Below are 19,392 nucleotides of genomic sequence, written 5' to 3'. Positions count from 1 at the left end.
TACAATGCAGCACTAAGCTACATTTTACTTTTAGTCTTATAGCCACCTTGTAAATATGGGCCCCTCCGATGGAGTTTTCAGCATTTGAGGGAAGTGCAATGCGTATTGCCTTGAGTGTTCCACATTGCTTTTGATGCTGCCCCAGATTTACAAGTAGTCGCAAACAAATCTGTGGCAGCGCCAAAAACTAAAGCTACCCCAGAGCGTGGCGTTAGCATGGCACACCAAGGAGGAATACTTTTATTCCTCCTCGTTTTTGCTTTATCCATGTGTTTTGCATACTGCAGCACACATAGAAAGAGCAAAAGGCCATGAATGATTGTTTATGTGCAGGACGTTTTCTCTTTCTGCACATAAACAATCATTAAAAAATGACAATTTTCTATTTCTATGTGTGCTGCGTTCAGCAGCACACATAGAAGTGCCAAATCTCCATTGTAGATTGTTTATGTGCAGGAATGGACACATTCCTGCACATTCACAAGCATTCCCTTCAACGCAGATATCCTTGCACTATGGTGCCTTCGTTAGCACTGGCAGCAATATTTATCCCCGGCGCTGTTGCGCCGCACCACGCGGCGCCAGCCGAGCATTCAGCTTGCGCCGCACAGCGCGTCCTCAGGACGCGGCGCGCCCCGAGCCTTCTGTGCACCTCGCGAGGCCCCAGATTTTGCTCGGGGCCTCGCTCTGCTTTTCCTTGCGTCCCTAGTACCCCCTGACCCCTCATTACCTGTTCTTTTTCTTCTTTTCTTCTTTGGGGCATTTTATTGTACTCTCTTTATGTCTTTTCCCCCTTCCCATGTTACCTTTTTCTTCCCAGCATTCCTTGTTCCCTATTCTCTATGGTTCTTACTCTATTCTGTCCTATGCACTTTTCCCTATCTAAGATGGTGTCCTTTTACTTCCTGTTGGTCATTTCCTGTTTCCTGGTATTTAAGGGCTCTGTTTTCTTCCTTTCCTTGCGCTGCAACACTATCTGCTCTGATTGTGTCTTCGCTCCTGATTCTTTGCCTTCGGTTCTGAATCTTGTCCAATTTCGTGTTTACCTGCATTTTTGTGTCTTTTTGATTCCTGGTTTTTGTTCTTGTTTCAGGAATCTACTGTTTGGAGGTTTTTTCCCCTTTTTAGGGGTTTTTCCTTCTGGCGTTATTTCTAAAGGGCACGGTCTGTTCTTGGCGTTTCCATTGCCTACAGCACCGTGGCTACTAGAAAGAGTTGCCCCTTTCTGGGCCAAAGCTGAACCATCAAGACCCACGCCACTCGATCTGCGGATTCGAGGCGTAAGCAGCACGTGAGTTGTGACAGATTGCAGCGCCAAACCATACCGACGTCTTCTGACACCATGGATGATACAGTGGCGGCTGCTGCAGATCCTGATCAATCTCTTCTGAATACTATTCAGCAACAAGCTCAGGAACTGCAACAACTACGCAATGAGAATGTTGTGTTACGACAAGCTTTGGCCTTCTGCAGTGGCGATGTTCCGACTATCTCCGCTTCTACTCCTCGTTTCTCTGGTGAACCAACTAAACTGCGTGAATTCCTTGATGCATTAACGGTGTACTTCGCCTTCCGACCTACCCAATTCTCCCATGACAGGACAAAGGTGGGATATCTTATCAATGCATTATCCGGTCCTGCCTTGGCCTGGGCAACCCCGATGGTGTCATCCAACGATCCGGTATTGTCGGACTATTCTGCTTTCGTGACTCGCTTCAAACAAATGTTTAGTCGTCCAGGATTGGAGGCCTCTGCGGAAGAAGCCTTATGTGACATGCAGCAAGGCTCCCAAGATGTCCTTCAATATATTACACGTTTTCGTCAGCTAGCGGCAGAAACCACCTGGGTGGAGCGCACCCTGGTGACCTTGTTTCGCAGAGGACTTAAAGAAGAAATAAAAGACGAATTAGTACATTCCACCAGAGTTGAAGATCTTCGTGGCCTGATGGATCAAGCACTTTCCATCGAGTATCGTCTTCAAGAGCGACGAATTGAGAAGAGAAGGAGTAGAGGGTCTTCCCAGCCAAGCACTTCACGGGTGTATCTGCCTCGTTCTGAGGAATCTCGTCCTCCTGCTAGAGACATAGAGGGGGAACCCATGCAAGTAGATACTACTCGAGGGCCGCTCTCCGCTAGTGAGCGGGAAGACAGACGTAAGAAAGGATTGTGCCTATACTGTGGTTCTGCTGGTCACATGCTTCGTACCTGCCCTGTACGTCCACCAAGACCCTCGGGAAACGACACTTCCCGTCCTCTGTAAGAAGGGAGGGGACGGGATCATCGGCTATACCTTCCATCAGTTCATTTAATGACAATACGACATACTTGTTCATGTTACCCGTCATATTACAACTACCTGATGGCCGTCAAGAAAGGACTATGGCATTACTAGATTGTGGTGCTAGTGGTATTTACATGGATAAATCTTGGGCCACTAATCAACAGATTCCAACACAACCCAAAGACATCCCTGAACAAGTGCACACAGTGGATGGATCCTTGATATCCTCTGGTCCAGTCGATACTACGACCGTGATGTTAAATTTATAGTTTGGTAATCATCAAGAACACATCTCCTTTGATCTCATTTCATCTCCCAACCATACCATCATTCTCGGAATTCTGTGGTTTACAAGACATAATCCGTATGTGAACTGGGCAACCCGGACTATCTCCTTGTCCTCCCAGTTTTGCCATGAGAACTGTTTTGCTTCCGACAAATATTGGTCACCGAACAGATTAACACCTATTAAAAGTACTACGGAATATTCCATCAATACAGTCCAAGGAGTCCCTGAACACTATTTAGAGTTTCAAGATGTGTTCCAAAAACCATCCAGACCTGTATTACCTCCACATCGAGAGTACGATTGTGCTATTCCCTTGGAACCTGGAACTGTTGTTCCCTTTGGGAGGATGTATTCTCTCACGGAACCTGAAAAGGAAGTTCTAAAGGAGTATCTGGAGGAAAATGTACAGAGTGGTCTTATTGTTCCATCGTCTTCTCCGGCAGGGGCTCCTCTCTTTTTTGTACCCAAGAAGACTAAAGATCTTCGTCCTTGCCTGGATTTTCGAGGCCTGAATAAGATAACTATAAAGGATCGTTATCCTTTGCCCCTCATCAAGGATATTCTAGAGGCAGTCAGAGGGGCTCAACGTTTTACCAAATTGGATCTTCGGGGAGCCTACCACCTCTTACGTATTAAGGAAGGAGACGAATGGAAAACAGCATTCAGGACACCATTTGGTTATTTTGAGTACAAGGTCATGCCTTTTGGTCTTACGAATGCCCCCGCAATATTTCAAAGATTTATGGACTCAATATTTTCTGATCTCTTGAATCAGACAGTTGTAATCTACTTAGACGATATCCTTATTTATTCCAGACATTCCGAACTCCATTCTTCCCATGTGAAACAAGTCCTTCAAAGACTCCGGGCACATCAACTATTCTGTAAACCCGAAAAATGTGAGTTCGATAAGACGGAAGTCAAATATCTGGGTTATCATTTAAGTCCCACCGGCATAGCTATGGACCAAGAAAAAGTACAAGCAATTCTCGATTGGCCTTCTCCCTCTTCTATTAAAGAAACACAATGTTTCCTAGGATTAGCAAATTTTTATCGGCAGTTCATTCTAGACTTTGCTAAACAGACCAGCCATAGAACTCATACTTTAAAGAAGGAAAATTTAAAGAAGGGGTTTGTCTGGACTAAGGTGGCTGAAACAGCTTTTCAAGATTTAAAGAAGGCTTTCACTCAAGCCCCCATCTTAAGACATCCAGATACCAACAAACAGTTTATTGTAGTTACCGATGCTTCCGAAAAAGCTATTGGAGCTGTCTTACTCCAACAACAAGAAGATGATGGTCTTGAACATCCTGTTTTCTATTTATCCCATATACTCTCTACAGCAGAACAACATTACTCAGTACTAGAAAGGGAGTAGTTAGCTCTGAAAACAGCCTGCCTAGAATGGCGACAGTTTCTGATGGGTTCCAAGGAGCCTTTTGAGGTGAGAACAGACCACCGTAATCTACAATGTCTACGTAATTTTGTATGCCAGAATAGTCGCCAGGCCCGTTGGGCCTTTTTCTTCAGTCAGTATGATTTTTACATCACCTATGTTCCTGGATCCCAAAACATTCTGGCTGATGCTCTGTCTCGCCGTTATCCAGATTGTACTCCTTCCCCATCTCAGTATCTACTGGAACCTAGTAAGATCATTGGAGTTGCTCAATCTTTTCTGGAGGAGGTACAACTGGAGTACTCCAGCCTGTCTAACAGTGAAGTAGAGAAACTAAGAACCTTTTTATGCAAGAAGGAAGGATACTATTATCGTCAGAATCTGTTATTCCTCCCTACTAACAGAGTTCGAGACAAGGCATTACAGATGTGCCATGATTCGCCGGTTGCTGGTCATAGAGGCATCAAGGCCACACAAGAACTTCTCTCGCAATCTTTCTGGTGGCCTACCTGGAAGTCAGATGTTGAAAGATACGTTCAGGCTTGTCCCATATGTGCTCAAGTCAAGATTCCCCGTACCAGACCTGCAGGATTACTACAGCCTTTGCCTGTTCCACCAGCTCCATGGCATACTATTTCTACTGATTTCATGTGTTCACTTCCACCATCAGCTGGAAACCAGGTTATCATGGTCACTGTTGATTCCTTTACTAAAATGGCTCACTTCACTGCCCTAAAAAAGTTACCTACATCCCAAGAATTGAGCCAGATATTTATCGACCATATTTTCCGTCTCCATGGACTTCCACATACCATTGTATCTGACAGAGGCCCTCAGTATATTTCCCGGTTTTGGAAATATTTTTGCAAAACACTAAATATCAATATAGCACTCTCATCCGGTTTCCATCCTCGGACCAATGGACAAACCGAGCGTCTGAACCAAGGATTAGAGCGATACCTTCGCTGTTTTTGTAATTCTACCCAAAGCAACTGGAACACTTATCTCCCTATTGCTGAATTTTCCTACAACAATACTGTCCATAGTGCCTCCAAGGTCACTCCTTTTTTCTGTTCCTATGGCTATCATCCTACCTCTTTTCCTACTTCTCCTCAATCTACCTCTCCTCTGCCTGCGATTTCGTCTTTTTCCAAACGTCTCCTGCAAATCCATAGGCTAATTAGATCTAATTTATTGAACACCAAGAGATATATGAAGAAGATCGCAGATAAGAAACGTGGACCCACTCCAGATTATCACCCTCAAGATAAAGTCTGGCTTTCCTCCAAATTCTTGCCCTCACGCCTTTCTCTTTATAAGTTCACACCTCGCTATTACGGGCCTTTCCGTATTCTTCAGTTGATCAATCCTGTCACTGTCTGTCTTCGCTTGCCTCATACTTGGAAGATTCATCCGGTCTTTCATGTGTCCCAGCTCAAACCTTATGTACCTGACTCTTTCTCTCGTCAGTTTCCTTGTCCTCCTCCTGTGTTGGTGAATGATGTACCTGAATATGAGGTTCAGGAAATTTGTGACTCTCGCCTTTTTCACAGACGTCTTCAGTATTTGATTCACTGGAAGGGATATCCTCTTAGTGAATGCTCTTGGGAAGATGCATCTTCTGTTCACGCTCCTCTTCTGATTTCTCGCTTTCATCATTTGTTTCCCTTCAAACCTGGGCCTTTGGGGGGGGGACCTACTGTCGCGCCACACCACGCGGCGCGAGCCGAGCATTCAGCTCGCGCCGCACAGCGCGTCCTCAGGATGCGGCGCGCCCCGAGCCTTCTGTGCACCTCGCGAGGCCCCAGATTTTGCTTGGGGCCTCGCTCTGCTTTTCCTTGCGTCCCTGGTACCCCCTGACCCCTCCTTACCTGTTCTTTTTCTTCTTTTCTTCTTTTCTTCTTTGGGGCATTTTATTGTACTTTCTTTATGTCTTTTCCCCCTTCCCATGTTACCTTTTTCTTCCCAGCATTCCTTGTTCCCTATTCTCTATGGTTCTTACTCTATTCTGTCCTATGCACTTTTCCCTATCTAAGATGGTGTCCTTTTACTTCCTGTTGGTCATTTCCTGTTTCCTGGTATTTAAGGGCTCTGTTTTCTTCCTTTCCTTGCGCTGCAACACTATCTGCTCTGATTGTGTCTCGCTCCTGATTCTTTGCCTTCGGTTCTGAATCTTGTCCAATTTCGTGTTTACCTGCATTTTTGTGTCTTTTTGATTCCTGGTTTTTGTTCTTGTTTCAGGAATCTACTGTTTGGAGGTTTTTTCCCCTTTTTAGGGGTTTTTCCTTCTGGCGCTATTTCTAAAGGGCACGGTCTGTTCTTGGCGTTTCCATTGCCCACAGCACCGTGGCTACTAGAAAGAGTCGCCCCTTTCTGGGCCAAAGCCGAACCTTCAAGACCCACGCCACTCGATCTGCGGATTCCAGGCGTAAGCAGCACGTGAGTCGTGACAGGCGCAGAGGGAAACACAGGGGTGAGCCGTATTTCAGTAAATATGGCTCATCACTGCATTTCTAAAGTGACGCAGCGCGGAGCTGTAACTTTTGGAGCAGCACTGTGCTGCGCCACTTTGAAGTAAATCTGGCCCTACGAATCGTCATTTGTCAAATATTCTACTCACTCTCAAGATAGCTAAACTGATTCTTAGTCATAGGCATTGAAGAAGGACAAAATCCATTTCTTACAATTGCAAAATGTAACAAGTAAAACAACTGCTACCATCTAAGAAAGCTGGAAGCACAGTGGTAAAGAAAGAATGAGTGTTACTTGCAGTCTATGCTCAAAGATCAAACAAAACTTGCAGACAAGAGACCCCCCCCAAAAAAAAAAGTGATAACACATTAACTTATCAAATCACTAGAGAAACGTTGACAAACGAACATGGGCACCTAGAAATAGCAGAACAATTATTGGAGCATTCTCTAAGAACTTATTGTATGTGATTATTGTACGTGATTCGGACCTGGGGGTTGGGTGGCCAAGAGGAAAGTTTCCTTCAAGAAATGACTCTGCAGCACCACAAAGCGATTTAAAAAAAATACGTAAATAAATAAACAGCACACGGTTAACTCCTAGATCTGGCTTCAAACTGCACCTTCTCCCTTTGGGCACAGACTGTTGGAAAAACTCATGGCAACCCATCGTTTGTGCATGTGCGCATTTGGACATCAAATTATAAAGTCTTTAGTATTGCTGAGGTGAGAAAAGACATTTAATTGACATGACATTCCACAACAACACACAATTCTCAATTTAAGTTCTTATTACAATATTTTTATATTTAACATTAATGCAAACTTCATTAACGACTGTGGGTACCAGAATCGATCATACAGACAGGATGCAAATCACATTTGTCATTTTAATTTTATTTATCATCAAAATACTTTCACTGAATTAACATGAACATTATACATTTGATAATACTGCCTGGAAGAGCATCTTAGGCTTTCCCAAACTAGAAGCCATCTCACATGAACGCATGATTGTTGTACAGTTGGGTGCACTATGTCTGCAATGGTAGAACTAAGCGTGTGTTTATTTCTTCAAATTAGCAAAATGGTTTGAAGAGATGGTAAATGTACATTCATGTCAGTATTTTTTTGATTGCTGCGGTCAAGTTTATGCAGAAAGTTGGAAAATCCTAAAACAAAGATACAGGTTAAAATCAGAGAATATTTACACGGAAAGGCGTGAAGACGGCAGAAAACACAATTCAAATAAAGCAGGTGAAGCATATGTCTCCTAGAGCGAATATAAGATGTGTAGGTCGTTTTGTTTTCAAATGAGTAGCTTTCTAGATGCTCATTTAGAGATTTGTGAAAAGGGAAACATATCTTTTTTTTGCCCATTTCAAATTTGAGTTGCAGATCCGCACCTCGAGCGGTTTTGTTTCATACTGTATCAACAACTGTAAGCTGGCGTTGAAACAAAGCATACAACGGGTGATAAAAGGTATCCGATTTTTGCTAATACAAAACCCCAGTTAGATCGGGACCAGTAGATACATTAAAATGTCCAGCACCGGCAGTCATTTCTGCAGTGTTCAGAAGGGGGGCTGGGCAAAGTTGAAATAAATGGTGGAAACACTGTTACCTCTGGTCATTTTCACATGTCCATACTGGTAACGGTACGCGGAGAAGGACGTGAGTGAAAGTTACAACAAAGATGTTACCACTAGACCAATTTTCTATATGTTGCAAGCGGCAGAACGAAAAAAAGTCAAAAAGGAATGTAGCCAGACATTTTATCTACTCCTCTGGTTTTGAGCAGATTCTGGCATTCTGCTATGTTGTGTTAAGTTTATTACTGTGTTATCACAGTGTAACTTTGTAGGTGAGGTTTTTATCCTATATTTTTTAGGGCTGGTGGTCCCTAAGATTATTATTGTATTTTGGCTTTATGTGCCTAGAAGCTGGTGTACTTTGACACTGCATACTTTCCACAATAATAAACACTCCCACACACATATAAGTAAAATGGATAGTAAAGCCCAGCACAAGCTCAAATAAATGAATATTTTGGCGAAACTGTGTTATCACTCAATTTAGCACAAAATGATAAGTAGTGTAACGTTAGGAAATTGAATAATTGTTTAGTAATTGTGAAAAGTGCAGGCCTCACGGTGATGAAAAACTACTTAGCACTGCAAGCGGTGCCACTCTTGCCTACGAAATGCACTTTATAGTGCTCTGGAGTATACATGTGTGTTTTTAAAGTGCATATTGACTCATTCGGGCCAGTTGGTGTCAAATAACAGATTGGTATTGCTACCCAATTTATTCGTACTTATTGTATCGACTTCTGAAGGATGAAAAGCTGAGTGGATAATGCAGGATTTGTGCCAGACTGCAACAGACCAGACTGCACTTGCACATAATGGTGGTCATTATGTGTTTGGCAGTCCTGCTCCGTCACGCCGGCGGTGGCGGTAACATCGCCGACAGCGCGGAGGGGCAGGACCGCCAAATTATGACTACAACGGTGAATGGGCTGCAAAGTAGCCAGTTCACTGCCTGTACCGACAGGGTGGTGGGACCACCTTATACCGCCGCCGGTATTATGAGTCTCCTTTCTGCCATGGATTGCCTGGCGGCAACCCCGGAATCAAAAATCCCTGGCGGACAGGATACTGGCGACAGAATTAACTTCCCTTCACCAGTATGCCACTCCCCCACCCCCCAAAACAGCCATGTCCCCCTCCCACCCCTTGGGCCCCATAGACACCACCCTCCACCACCCCCAAACCCGTACATACCCCCGCCCCATCCACGCATGCACACAACATCCACACACACATCCATGCACACACATTCACACACATACACGTGTCCATAACACCACCCACGCTGACACTCATTCGCACATTCACACACACAAGAACACAAACACCCTCCCCTCCATTCACACACATTCACACCCCTATTCACGCACACAACACTTAACACCCCCACCTCAACCCCTCCTCCCCTCAGACTATCACCTTACCTGCTCACTGTGGTCATCTGAGCGGGAACGGAGTCCATGGGGCCTGCTCCGCTGGCACCGCCCTGTCACCACAACACTGTAGCGACGATTACAAAGTACGGCAGACGGTGTTTTGATGACGTGGCGGTGCCAGCGGACCAACTTCCACTAGACCGCCGACCGCCAGTATGGCTGCTGGTGGCTCTTCGCCCAATTTATAGCAGAGAGCTGCCAGGAGTCATTATATGGCGGTCTCCTAGACAGCGTTACTTCGGCGGTCAACTGTTTTGACTGCAGAAGTCATAATGAGGGCCAATGTCATGAACAATCAATGCTTTCCCCAACCATTGAGAAGGTAGATCATAATGTAGTTTCGTTTTTTTCTGATTATGTAAGAGAAGAAAAAAAATAGGGAATGAAAGAGCCTAAGGGTCTCAAAACTGAACAATCTGGAATGGTATGGAAAATGAATTATTAAAAGGGCGGAACTAAAGGAGAGAATCATTTCCAGACTTAGAAAGCATTAGAGGCTTGGAATTATAGTGAAATTTGAACTACTTCCCTGTAATTTTAAATTTATCTGAGTCTCAAATCCACCTTCACAGTTTACATAGAGACACCCTTGAGAAGTTCTATAAACGTGATGTTCTGCTTTCTGCCATATAGCTAAAGGATCGATTCTATTTGAAGAAATTGACTGGGTGCTTGTAATCAGGGTCCCGAAACGCCATGTGACAACACAATGAGGTCTGTTCTAAATATAAACGTATTCCCTCCATGGTGGTTTTAGCCTCACACAATATTGCACGGGAGTTGCTTACTATGAGACACACTAGTAAATGTATATTGAAAAAACGAACAACGTTACTCTTTTTAAAAGGTTCTTTTTATTTGAACCTGTGTTTCTTCTCATTACTGTTTCTGTCTATAAATATATTTCATGAAAGGGCATTACTACAAACAATAAAGGTGAAGATGGTTTATGGAAACGGGATATCTCTATGATTTACTTTGTGATTGACACAAACCTGATCAAATTAAACTTAAATCGTCTTCATTAAAAGCAATTCAGATAGTAATGGGATCAATTTGACAGAAGTTGTAAAAGCTTTCTAGTGTGGCACCAGAGATTCTTAGCACTTTTACACCTTTTTGAGACAACAGAAATCAACACCTTTCTCTCAAAGGTTGTTGTACAGTACGTTACAGATATGTCGGAAGAAGAGCCCCAATGATTAACAAAATGAAATATAGTAGATCAGAAACTTTTTTCTTCAATTCACTTCACAGATACGTTGGAAAAGCCATCTTAATGATCAACAAGTGAAATATAGTAGATAAGAAACTCTTTTCCTCAATTCTATGCAGTTAGTGATAAAATATATTACATTTAATTTGTTGTAAATATAGATAAAATAACAATATGATTACTACTTTATAAAGCCCATAAAATACAATGTGTACATTTCATAAATCCTGAGAGCAATACATTATTAAATGAATATACAGAGCTATTAATTAGCTATTTAAACATTTTTGTATTTTTGGCAAGTGTTCATAACATAGAGTATTTTATTATAAAAGTATTTGTTTGAGAATATTAGTGAAAAAAACATGTGCCAGAATATACAACTTTTTGTCAGTTGTATTGTACTGCATTAATTATTCAAATGAATAGAATACATTTGCATTATATTCAGAAGGATTATGCAGGTAATCATTTGAAGAGTAACACCCATAGTTTGATGTTTATGAGTGAGCTGTATGTAGTACAAATCATGAGTATTCCGTGTAAGCCAGCTGATTACCAAAACAGATTAGTGAACCTAAGCTCTGGCACCAAGTAGTCTGGTAAATACCTATCCATGTGCAAACCTTGAATTTATCAAATGAAAACATAGTAAATGCTGACAGTTGCATGATTTGGTGGGAAGCCAAATTCCATATATAAATTCTTAATTTTCTCAAGAAGAACTCAGAATAGAGGTTTACTGCACCCAATAAACACTACACCTGACAAGTTCATTTGCATGCAGGCAATACCTTACACCTTCAAGTCTATGCAAAATCAGGGTCTTATAGTACTGCGCTTGTTGTAGAAAATGTGCAATAATTTGGCCATCTTTCCAACGGATTTGGTGTAGCAAGGCAATATTAAATTACTCCACAAAACCTCAGACTGAAGTTAAAGAAGTGAAACAAAATCTGTTAAACTTATTACATGAGGTATTTGCACCTGCTGTATGCATTTATTACAGCATCTTTCCACAGAACTCTATACACAGGGATCATATTACACATCCTGAATGCAGTGATGTTATTATTGCAGAAAGATATGACCTCTGGATTTAGCATCCCACTATGAACAAGAGCCCCTATAGTTTCCTTATTAAAGCCCAAGGTCCAAGCAAAATGGCACACTTTTAGTAAATTCTCCAATGAGCTTTTCTTCTCCATTCCGACAAAGTATCTTATATCCTTTCTGCGATGTCATCTTCTCTTTCTAATTTCATGAACAGACTTATTGCTCCAATCATTATATCAGAAATTACTGGTATAGAAATACAAATATTTTGGGTCAATTTATAGATCAGTGAATAAAAGCGATCTACTAGTGCTTTGGTTATCTCTGGATTTTGTAATCAATTTTTGTTCAAGGTGAATGAATCTGCACGTCTTTGAAATTCCCAGAAACTCTTTTCTTCTTTGAGGTATCCATTTCTGCAAATACTTCTTCTTATCTCTCTCCTCTGCCAATTTGAGAAGCATATGAATTCCTAGAGGAAAGTCTTTGGTGTGCGCAGTCTTCTATTTGTCCAGTGAGAAAAAACACCTGAGGCCAACTCCAAGATTATCTTTTCAGCTTATGGAGGAATGTTTTAATCCCTGGCAACAAACTGGGAGTAAAGTTTGTAGCTTGTATTGCCACATTAAAAAATAATTTCAGTTAGTGTGAAACTCTTGGCTTCAGGCATAAGTTTTTTCTTCACTTTTTACCAGACACGACACCTTTTTGAAGGGTTCATGTACGTATTGCTTGGACATGAGAAGGCATCTGCAAACTCTGGAAAATTCTGTAATGATCCCAGAACCCTATAAAGAAAAATCCAATTACATTGTAATATCAGAGGGTTTAATATTATTGAAATAGCATATTTAATAAATGAAACAATATAACCAACACAAATATTGAAAAACATATTGTATTAGCAACAACTTAAAAAAACAATGTATTTCTGGACTTGTAATGTATACAAGTGGGAAAATAATTCTCATTTTAGGGCACCTTGACTTAAGTGATTTACAGAGTTGGGCCATGTATTAGCATTTGCTATTCAATAGTGGCATTAGCTCAGCCACAATAAGAGCAAAGTACCTGTTCCTTTAATTCTAATTGTAAGCTTCATGACTACATGGAGCAGAGCAATGAACAGGTGTTGTGGGCCTGTGTGTCTCTGTGAGATTGTGGAGGGCAAGTGCTAAATGCTTGATTTCCCACATTCGACCACAGTTAATGATTGTTAACATTCCTCTCCTCTTGGTTGGGAAATTCCTATTTTCCTATTACTGACATTGTGTGTTACAGTGAACACAAATAAATGGGCAGAAAGGTGTTATGGTGCAAACGATGCTTTGAGCATGGCAGAGAGTCAGTACTTTCCAGGATAGGACCAACTAGTAGTATCCATTAATAGAGGGCATACAACCTAGGGTAACATAGGGGGTTACTTTTGAGAAGGTATTTGTGCCAATGTGATGCCTGGTAGTGTGGTATGGTAGTGTGCTGCCTGAGGGCACCAAATCTCCCCAGAAGAGTGGCTGGCTGAATAGCTAAGGCTCCTGCAGCTGGAAAAAGATAGAGCTATCTTAGTTAACTAAGTCTGGTTTGCAAATAAAGTGAGGGATGAAATTCTGAAAGAAGAGATGCAAGAAAGTAGCCTGGGTTGGCTGTTGAAGCCTGTTAGTGTGCAGGATAAAACGGTTACCTCACCAAAACCTTCACAGAAGATTTTCAAACCTTGGAATTTAGAAGAAATATCTTCAAGAAAGATGATGATGCATGGCACCCAGGAACTGGAATGGCTCGCCAACGGGCAAATGGTTGTCGTTCTGCTACACAGATAAAAAGCCAAAGGACTCCTCGCTCCAAGAAAACCAAGTGGACCACTGTTGACCAAACTTCCTGTACACAAAAAAATCTTCAACTGGGCCTCAAGTGAATGTATCTGCTCTTGTCAAGCTTACTGAGCTACTGCTTTCTGATGTGCTCTGCTGGGTTCAAAGCGAAAAACTATGTATGGCCTGATTCAGAACTCGTTGGTTGGGTTAATCCATCACAACCCAGTATATTCTATGGAATTTAGATTCCAGTGGACGGGATATCTGTCACCGTTGTGACAGGGTAACACATCTGCTGAGTTCTAAATCTGAAAGTAAAACCTTGAACTGTGCTAAGCAGCAAATCTACCCTGGCAGTGAAGAAACCTTGGCAGTTACAAAATCCTGCTTTGTCCCACTCATAGTTTTAGTGCCAAAACTGAAGCTTTCTGTGTGTGCCTGATGAAAATCAATCTGATTTCAATAGATCTCCCTTTCTTCTGCATCTTGCCTTGCCCCGCCTGAGGACTTGGAGTGTGATAAAACAGTTTAAATCAGAAGGTAAGTGCTTTGACTATGGAACCTGTTTGGCTTATAAGGCCATTCAACTGCAGTCGCCTAAAATCGTGCCTAGATCCTGGTCAACCAAAAATAGGTGACTTTAAATTGGTTCTGTGTGTTGTTTGGTGTTATTTGCCTCAAAAAACATTCATATACCCAGACAATACTCAGTTTTTTTTAGCTAATTCTGATAATTTTCGGATGGCTTTTACATTTTTATATGTTTGGAAATTTTACTCTGTTAAAATTAACCTGCAATTTTCTGTTGAAGTGCCTGTTGCTTCTTCTATTTCCACAGCGAGTTGAGCAGTGATTCTCTTAGAATTCTGCTGTGACCTAATCTGATTGTGTTTCCTAAGCCGGTAAGGGTACCACCTCTCACATTAAAAGCCTGATTCCTTACACATAGAAAGTAATTAGTGATTAGAGGCAATGTTTATGATCATAAATATGTACATAATATGTACATGTTGGCACATCTACAATGGGCCAAATGTTGAATAAAATTCATGAATAAACCAACACTAATGGAGTACAAAAGCTACACCCAACACAAATCTGAAACTAGTGAGCCATGTAACACAGGCTGTAAGTTACGCAAACTATGTGATTACATTACAAAACACTGGATTACCATTAAGGCTTTGGAACAGAAGGCATTTACAGACTGCTGACCTGGCAAAAGTTCTTTACTGCCATACATGCTCTACCCAGTATAATCTTTGCCAAATTCTGAGTAATATTATCTGGATGAACCAGATAAAACAGAAAACAAGCAGGCCCTGATCTAATCCTCTGACAAAAAGAAAACGATTATAAATGCTCTCTTAATCAGTTTATTAATGACCTTCAGCTGAAATGTATTTTGATATGCAGCTAATAGTGCACAACATTTGAGCAGAAATCATATTTAAAAGTTTTTATAGTTAAGAAGGTCTATGTTTTCTGTCACTATTACTCAAATTGCAATTGAGCAGTTCCTAAGAATCCATACGAATTACAAGTGAAAATACATTTCATCAACCGTTTTCTCCCTCTCTCTTATATAGGCATTTTGCCTTTTTATATTATAATTGTGTTTTTTAATCCTATAAAGATTCTGAGTATAAACGTTCATCAATAAACGTTTGCACTGACATTTTCATAATAGGCATGTGTTTATCTTGAGATGCAATTCTAAATTCCAGGCTATCTAGAATAAGACACAAAAACCCACCTACAGTCCAGACAGCAGAGAAGTCTTGAAAATCTATGCATTTTATACCATCAAAATATAAGCGTTACAAGACAAAAAAAAATGAAGGGAATCAGTATCATAACAGCATAGAAAAAAACACAAAGATAATCATTTAGTGTAGGAGGCTGGACTGGCTTGTAGTGAGTACCTAGGGGTACTTGCACCTTGCACCAGGCCCAGTTATCCCTTATTAGTGTATAGGGTGTCTAGCAGCTTAGGCTGATAGATAATGGTAGCTTAGCAGAGCAGCTTAGGCTGAACTAGGAGATGTGTGAAGCTCATACAGTACCACTAGTGTCATATGCACAATATCATAAGAAAACACAATACACAGATATACTAAAAATAAAGGTACTATGACAATATGCCAAAAGTATCTCAGTGAGTACCCTCAGTATGAGGATAGCAAATATACACAAGATATATGTACACAATACCAAAAATATGCAGTATAGTATTAGAAAACAGTGCAAACAATGTATAGTTACAATAGGATGCAATGGGGACACATAGGGATAGGGGCAACACAAACCATATACTCCAAAAGTGGAATGCAAACCACGAATGGACCCCAAACCTATGTGACCTTGTAGAGGGTCGCTGGGACTGTAAGAAAACCGTGAGGGTTAGAAAAATAGCCCACCCCAAGACCCTGAAAAGTGAGTGCAAAATGCACTAAAGTTCCCCAAAGGACATAGAAGTCGTGATAGGGGAATTCTGCAGGAAAGACACAAACCAGCAATGCAACAACGATGGATTTCCAGTCGAGGGTACCTGTGGAACAAGGGGACCAAGTCCAAAAGTCACAAGCAAGTCGGAGATGGGCAGATGCCCAGGAAATGTCAGCTGTGGGTGCAAAGAAGCTGCTACTGGACAGTAGAAGCTGAGGTTTCTGCAAGAACGACAAGGGCTAGGAACTTCCCCTTTGGAGGACGGATCACTCACGCCGTGGAGAATCATGCAGAAGTGTTTTCCTGAAGAAAGACCACCAACAAGCCTTGCTAGCTGCAAGTCGTGCAGTTAGCATTTTTGGATGCTGCTGTGGTCCAGGAGGGACCAGGATGTCGCCAATTGCGTCTGGGGACAGAAGGGGCATCAAGCAAGACAAGGAGCCCTCTCAGTAGCAGGCAGCACCCGCAGAAGTGCCAGAACAGGCACTACAAAGAGGAGTGAAACAGTGCTCCCCCGAAGTCGCACAAAGGAGTCCCACGTCGCCGGAGGACAACTTAGAAAGTCGTGCAATGCAGGTTAGAGTGCCGTGGACCCAGGCTTGGCTGTGCACAAAGGATTTCCACCGGAAGTGCACAGAGGCCGGAGTAGCTGCAAAAGTCGCAGTTCCCAGCAATGCAGTATGGCGTGGGGAGGCAAGGACTTACCTTCACCAAACTTGGACTGAAGAGTCACTGGACTGTGGGAGTCAATTGGACAGAGTTTCTGGAATCAAGGGACCTCGCTCGTCGTGCTGAGAGGAGACCCAGGGTACCGGTGATGCAGTTCTTTGGTGCCTGCGGTAGCAGGGGGACGATTCCGTTGACCCACGGGAGATTTCTTCGGAGCTTCTAGTGCAGAGAGGAGGCAGACTACCCCCACAGCATGCACCACCAGGAAAGCAGTCAAGAAGGCGGCAGGATCAGCGTTACAGAGTTGCAGTAGTCGTCTTCGCTACTTTGTTGCAGTTTTGCAGGCTTCCAGCGCGGTCAGCAGTCGATTCCTTGGCAGAAGGTGAAGAGAGAGATGCAGAGGAACTCGGATGAGCTCTTGCACTTGTTATCTAAGGAAATCCCCAAAGCAGAGACCCTAAATAGCCAGAAAAGAGGGTTTGGCTACTTAGGAGAGAAGATAGGCTAGCAACACCTGAAGGAGCCTATCAGAAGGAGTCTCTGACGTCACCTGCTGGCCCTGGCCACTCAGAGCAGTCCAGTGTGCCAGCAGCACCTCTGTTTCCAAGATGGCAGAGGTCTGGAGCACACTAGAGGAGCTCTGGGCACCTCCTAGGGGAGGTGCAGGTCAGGGGAGTGGTCACTCCCCTTCCCTTTGTCCAGTTTCGCGCCAGAGCAGGGCTGAGGGGTCCCTGAACCGGTGTAGACTGGCTTATGCAGAAATGGGCACCATGTGTGCCCATGAAAGCATTTCCAGAGGCTGGGGGAGGCTACTCCTCCCCTGCCTTCACACCATTTTCCAAAGGGAGAGGGTGCAACACCCTCTCTCAGAGGAAGTCCTTTGTTCTGCCATCCTGGGCCAAGCCTAGCTGGGCCCCAGGAGGGCAGAAACCTGTCTGAGGGGTTGGCAGCAGCAGCAGCTGCAGTGAAACCCCGGGAAAGGCAGATTGGCAGTGCCAGGGTCTGTGCTAGAGACCCGTGGGATCATGGGATTGCACCAACAATGCCAGGATGGCATAGAGGGGGCAATTCCATGATCTTAGACATGTTACATGGCCATATTCGGAGTTACCATTGTGAAGCTACACATAGGTAGTGACCTATATGTAGTGCACGCGTGTAATGGTGTCCCCGCACTCACAAAGTCCGGGGAATTGGCCCTGAACAATGTGGAGGCACCTTGGCTAGTGCCAGGGTGCCCACACACTAAGTAACTTAGCACCCAACCTTTACCAGGTAAAGGTTAGACATATAGGTGACTTATAAGTTACTTAAGTGCAGTGTAAAATGGCTGTGAAATAACGTGGATGTTATTTCACTCAGGCTGCAAAGGCAGGCCTGTGTAAGAATTGTCAGAGCTCCCTATGGGTGGCAAAAGAAATGCTGCAGCCCATAGGGATCTCCTGGAACCCCAATACCCTGGGTACCTCAGTACCATATACTAGGGAATTATAAGGGTGTTCCAGTAAGCCAATGTAAATTGGTAAAATTGGTCACTAGCCTGTTAGTGACAATTTGAAAGAAATGAGAGAGCATACCCACTGAGATTCTGGATAGCAGAGCCTCAGTGAGACAGTTAGTCATAACACAGGTAACACATTCAGGCACACTTATGAGCACTGGGGCCCTGACTAGCAGGGTCCCAGTGACACATAAAACTAAAACAACATATATACAGTGAAAAATGGGGGTAACATGCCAGGCAAGATGGTACTTTCCTACATTTAGTGTTTGCCAAAATGTAAATTGGTGTTTTTCACCTCTGTCAAGCTCACCATAGGCCGTCACCTTTACACGTGGGCAATCTCCAGGTTTCTAGTAGTGAGATCTCAGATGACTCTAGTGGCCTGGTGACATATTTTACCCACCAGGGTCCGCCACACCAAGCGTGACAGGCCTGAGCAATAAAAATCATTAATGGCCCCTAGAGACAGGGAGAAACTTATCTATGAAGTTCATTCAATTTTGTTTTTCAAAAAGGAATTCCCTACTTTCAAGGTTTGTTTCCAAGTACACAAAACAATTCTGTCAGGCCATTATGGCTGGCACTACATTTTTGACAAAAGCAATTTGCCTGCCTTGTTATAAGTACCTTCAGTGAAATGATTCTCATGAAGCTGGTAGGATCACTAGATTCAGCACTCAGAACCTCTGCTACAAGGTTGGGATGGACAACCACCTAGTAAACAGTAAATGATCCCCAGGGTGCTTAATATTCCTGATTCTCTAAATGACAATTGCTCAATGTTTACTACTGCTGTCAGCGTACATTACTGTGATTCCCTCAGTCCTTCAGCAGTAACCTCACTCTCCTTGCCAACGTTCCCAAGGCAAAACTCATTTAGGGTATTCAGTACTTTAACTGAGTATCAGCACTTCGATGGTACACAATTCTGCAATGGACACTTCATAATGAGAGAAGCCCAGGTTTTAAACTCTTAAAATACCAGTGGAGGAGTACTGCTAGTGCTGTCAGTGGTGCATATATCATATATGTGGTTTCTGTTTTCAGTGTTTATTTTCTTGTAAATTTCAGTGGGTTCTTTCCATTGTCCTCTTGAGTTGCAAACCTCAATAGTTATCAGCAGTTATACTTTTCCTGACCACAGTAATTTGCTGGATGCTCAAATTTATTCAGATTTTACTATCTAGCTTCACAGCAAACAATTTGTGTAGTAGCAGGAC

The 19,392-nt window shown here is 42.8% G+C and overlaps 1 protein-coding gene across 3 annotated transcripts in view; it reads right to left on the bottom strand.

Moving 5' to 3' along the window:
* Positions 1-10,300: 10,300 nt before the first annotated feature.
* The window catches only part of MME (membrane metalloendopeptidase), a 352,340-nt gene continuing 343,248 nt past the window's right edge, over positions 10,301-19,392 (bottom strand). For all 3 annotated transcript variants that reach the window (XM_069213314.1, XM_069213315.1, XM_069213313.1), the window contains exon 23: positions 10,301-12,525. In XM_069213314.1, coding sequence (XP_069069415.1) covers positions 12,426-12,525 — 100 coding nt within the window. In that variant the 3' untranslated portion in view covers positions 10,301-12,425. The remainder of the gene's footprint in view (positions 12,526-19,392) is intronic.

Source organism: Pleurodeles waltl, chromosome 11 (genome assembly GCF_031143425.1).
Source record: "Pleurodeles waltl isolate 20211129_DDA chromosome 11, aPleWal1.hap1.20221129, whole genome shotgun sequence".
Classification (NCBI taxonomy): Eukaryota; Metazoa; Chordata; class Amphibia; order Caudata; family Salamandridae; genus Pleurodeles; species Pleurodeles waltl.
The sequence above is the reverse complement of the archived record's forward strand: the minus strand, read 5'-3'. Positions and strand labels throughout refer to the sequence as shown.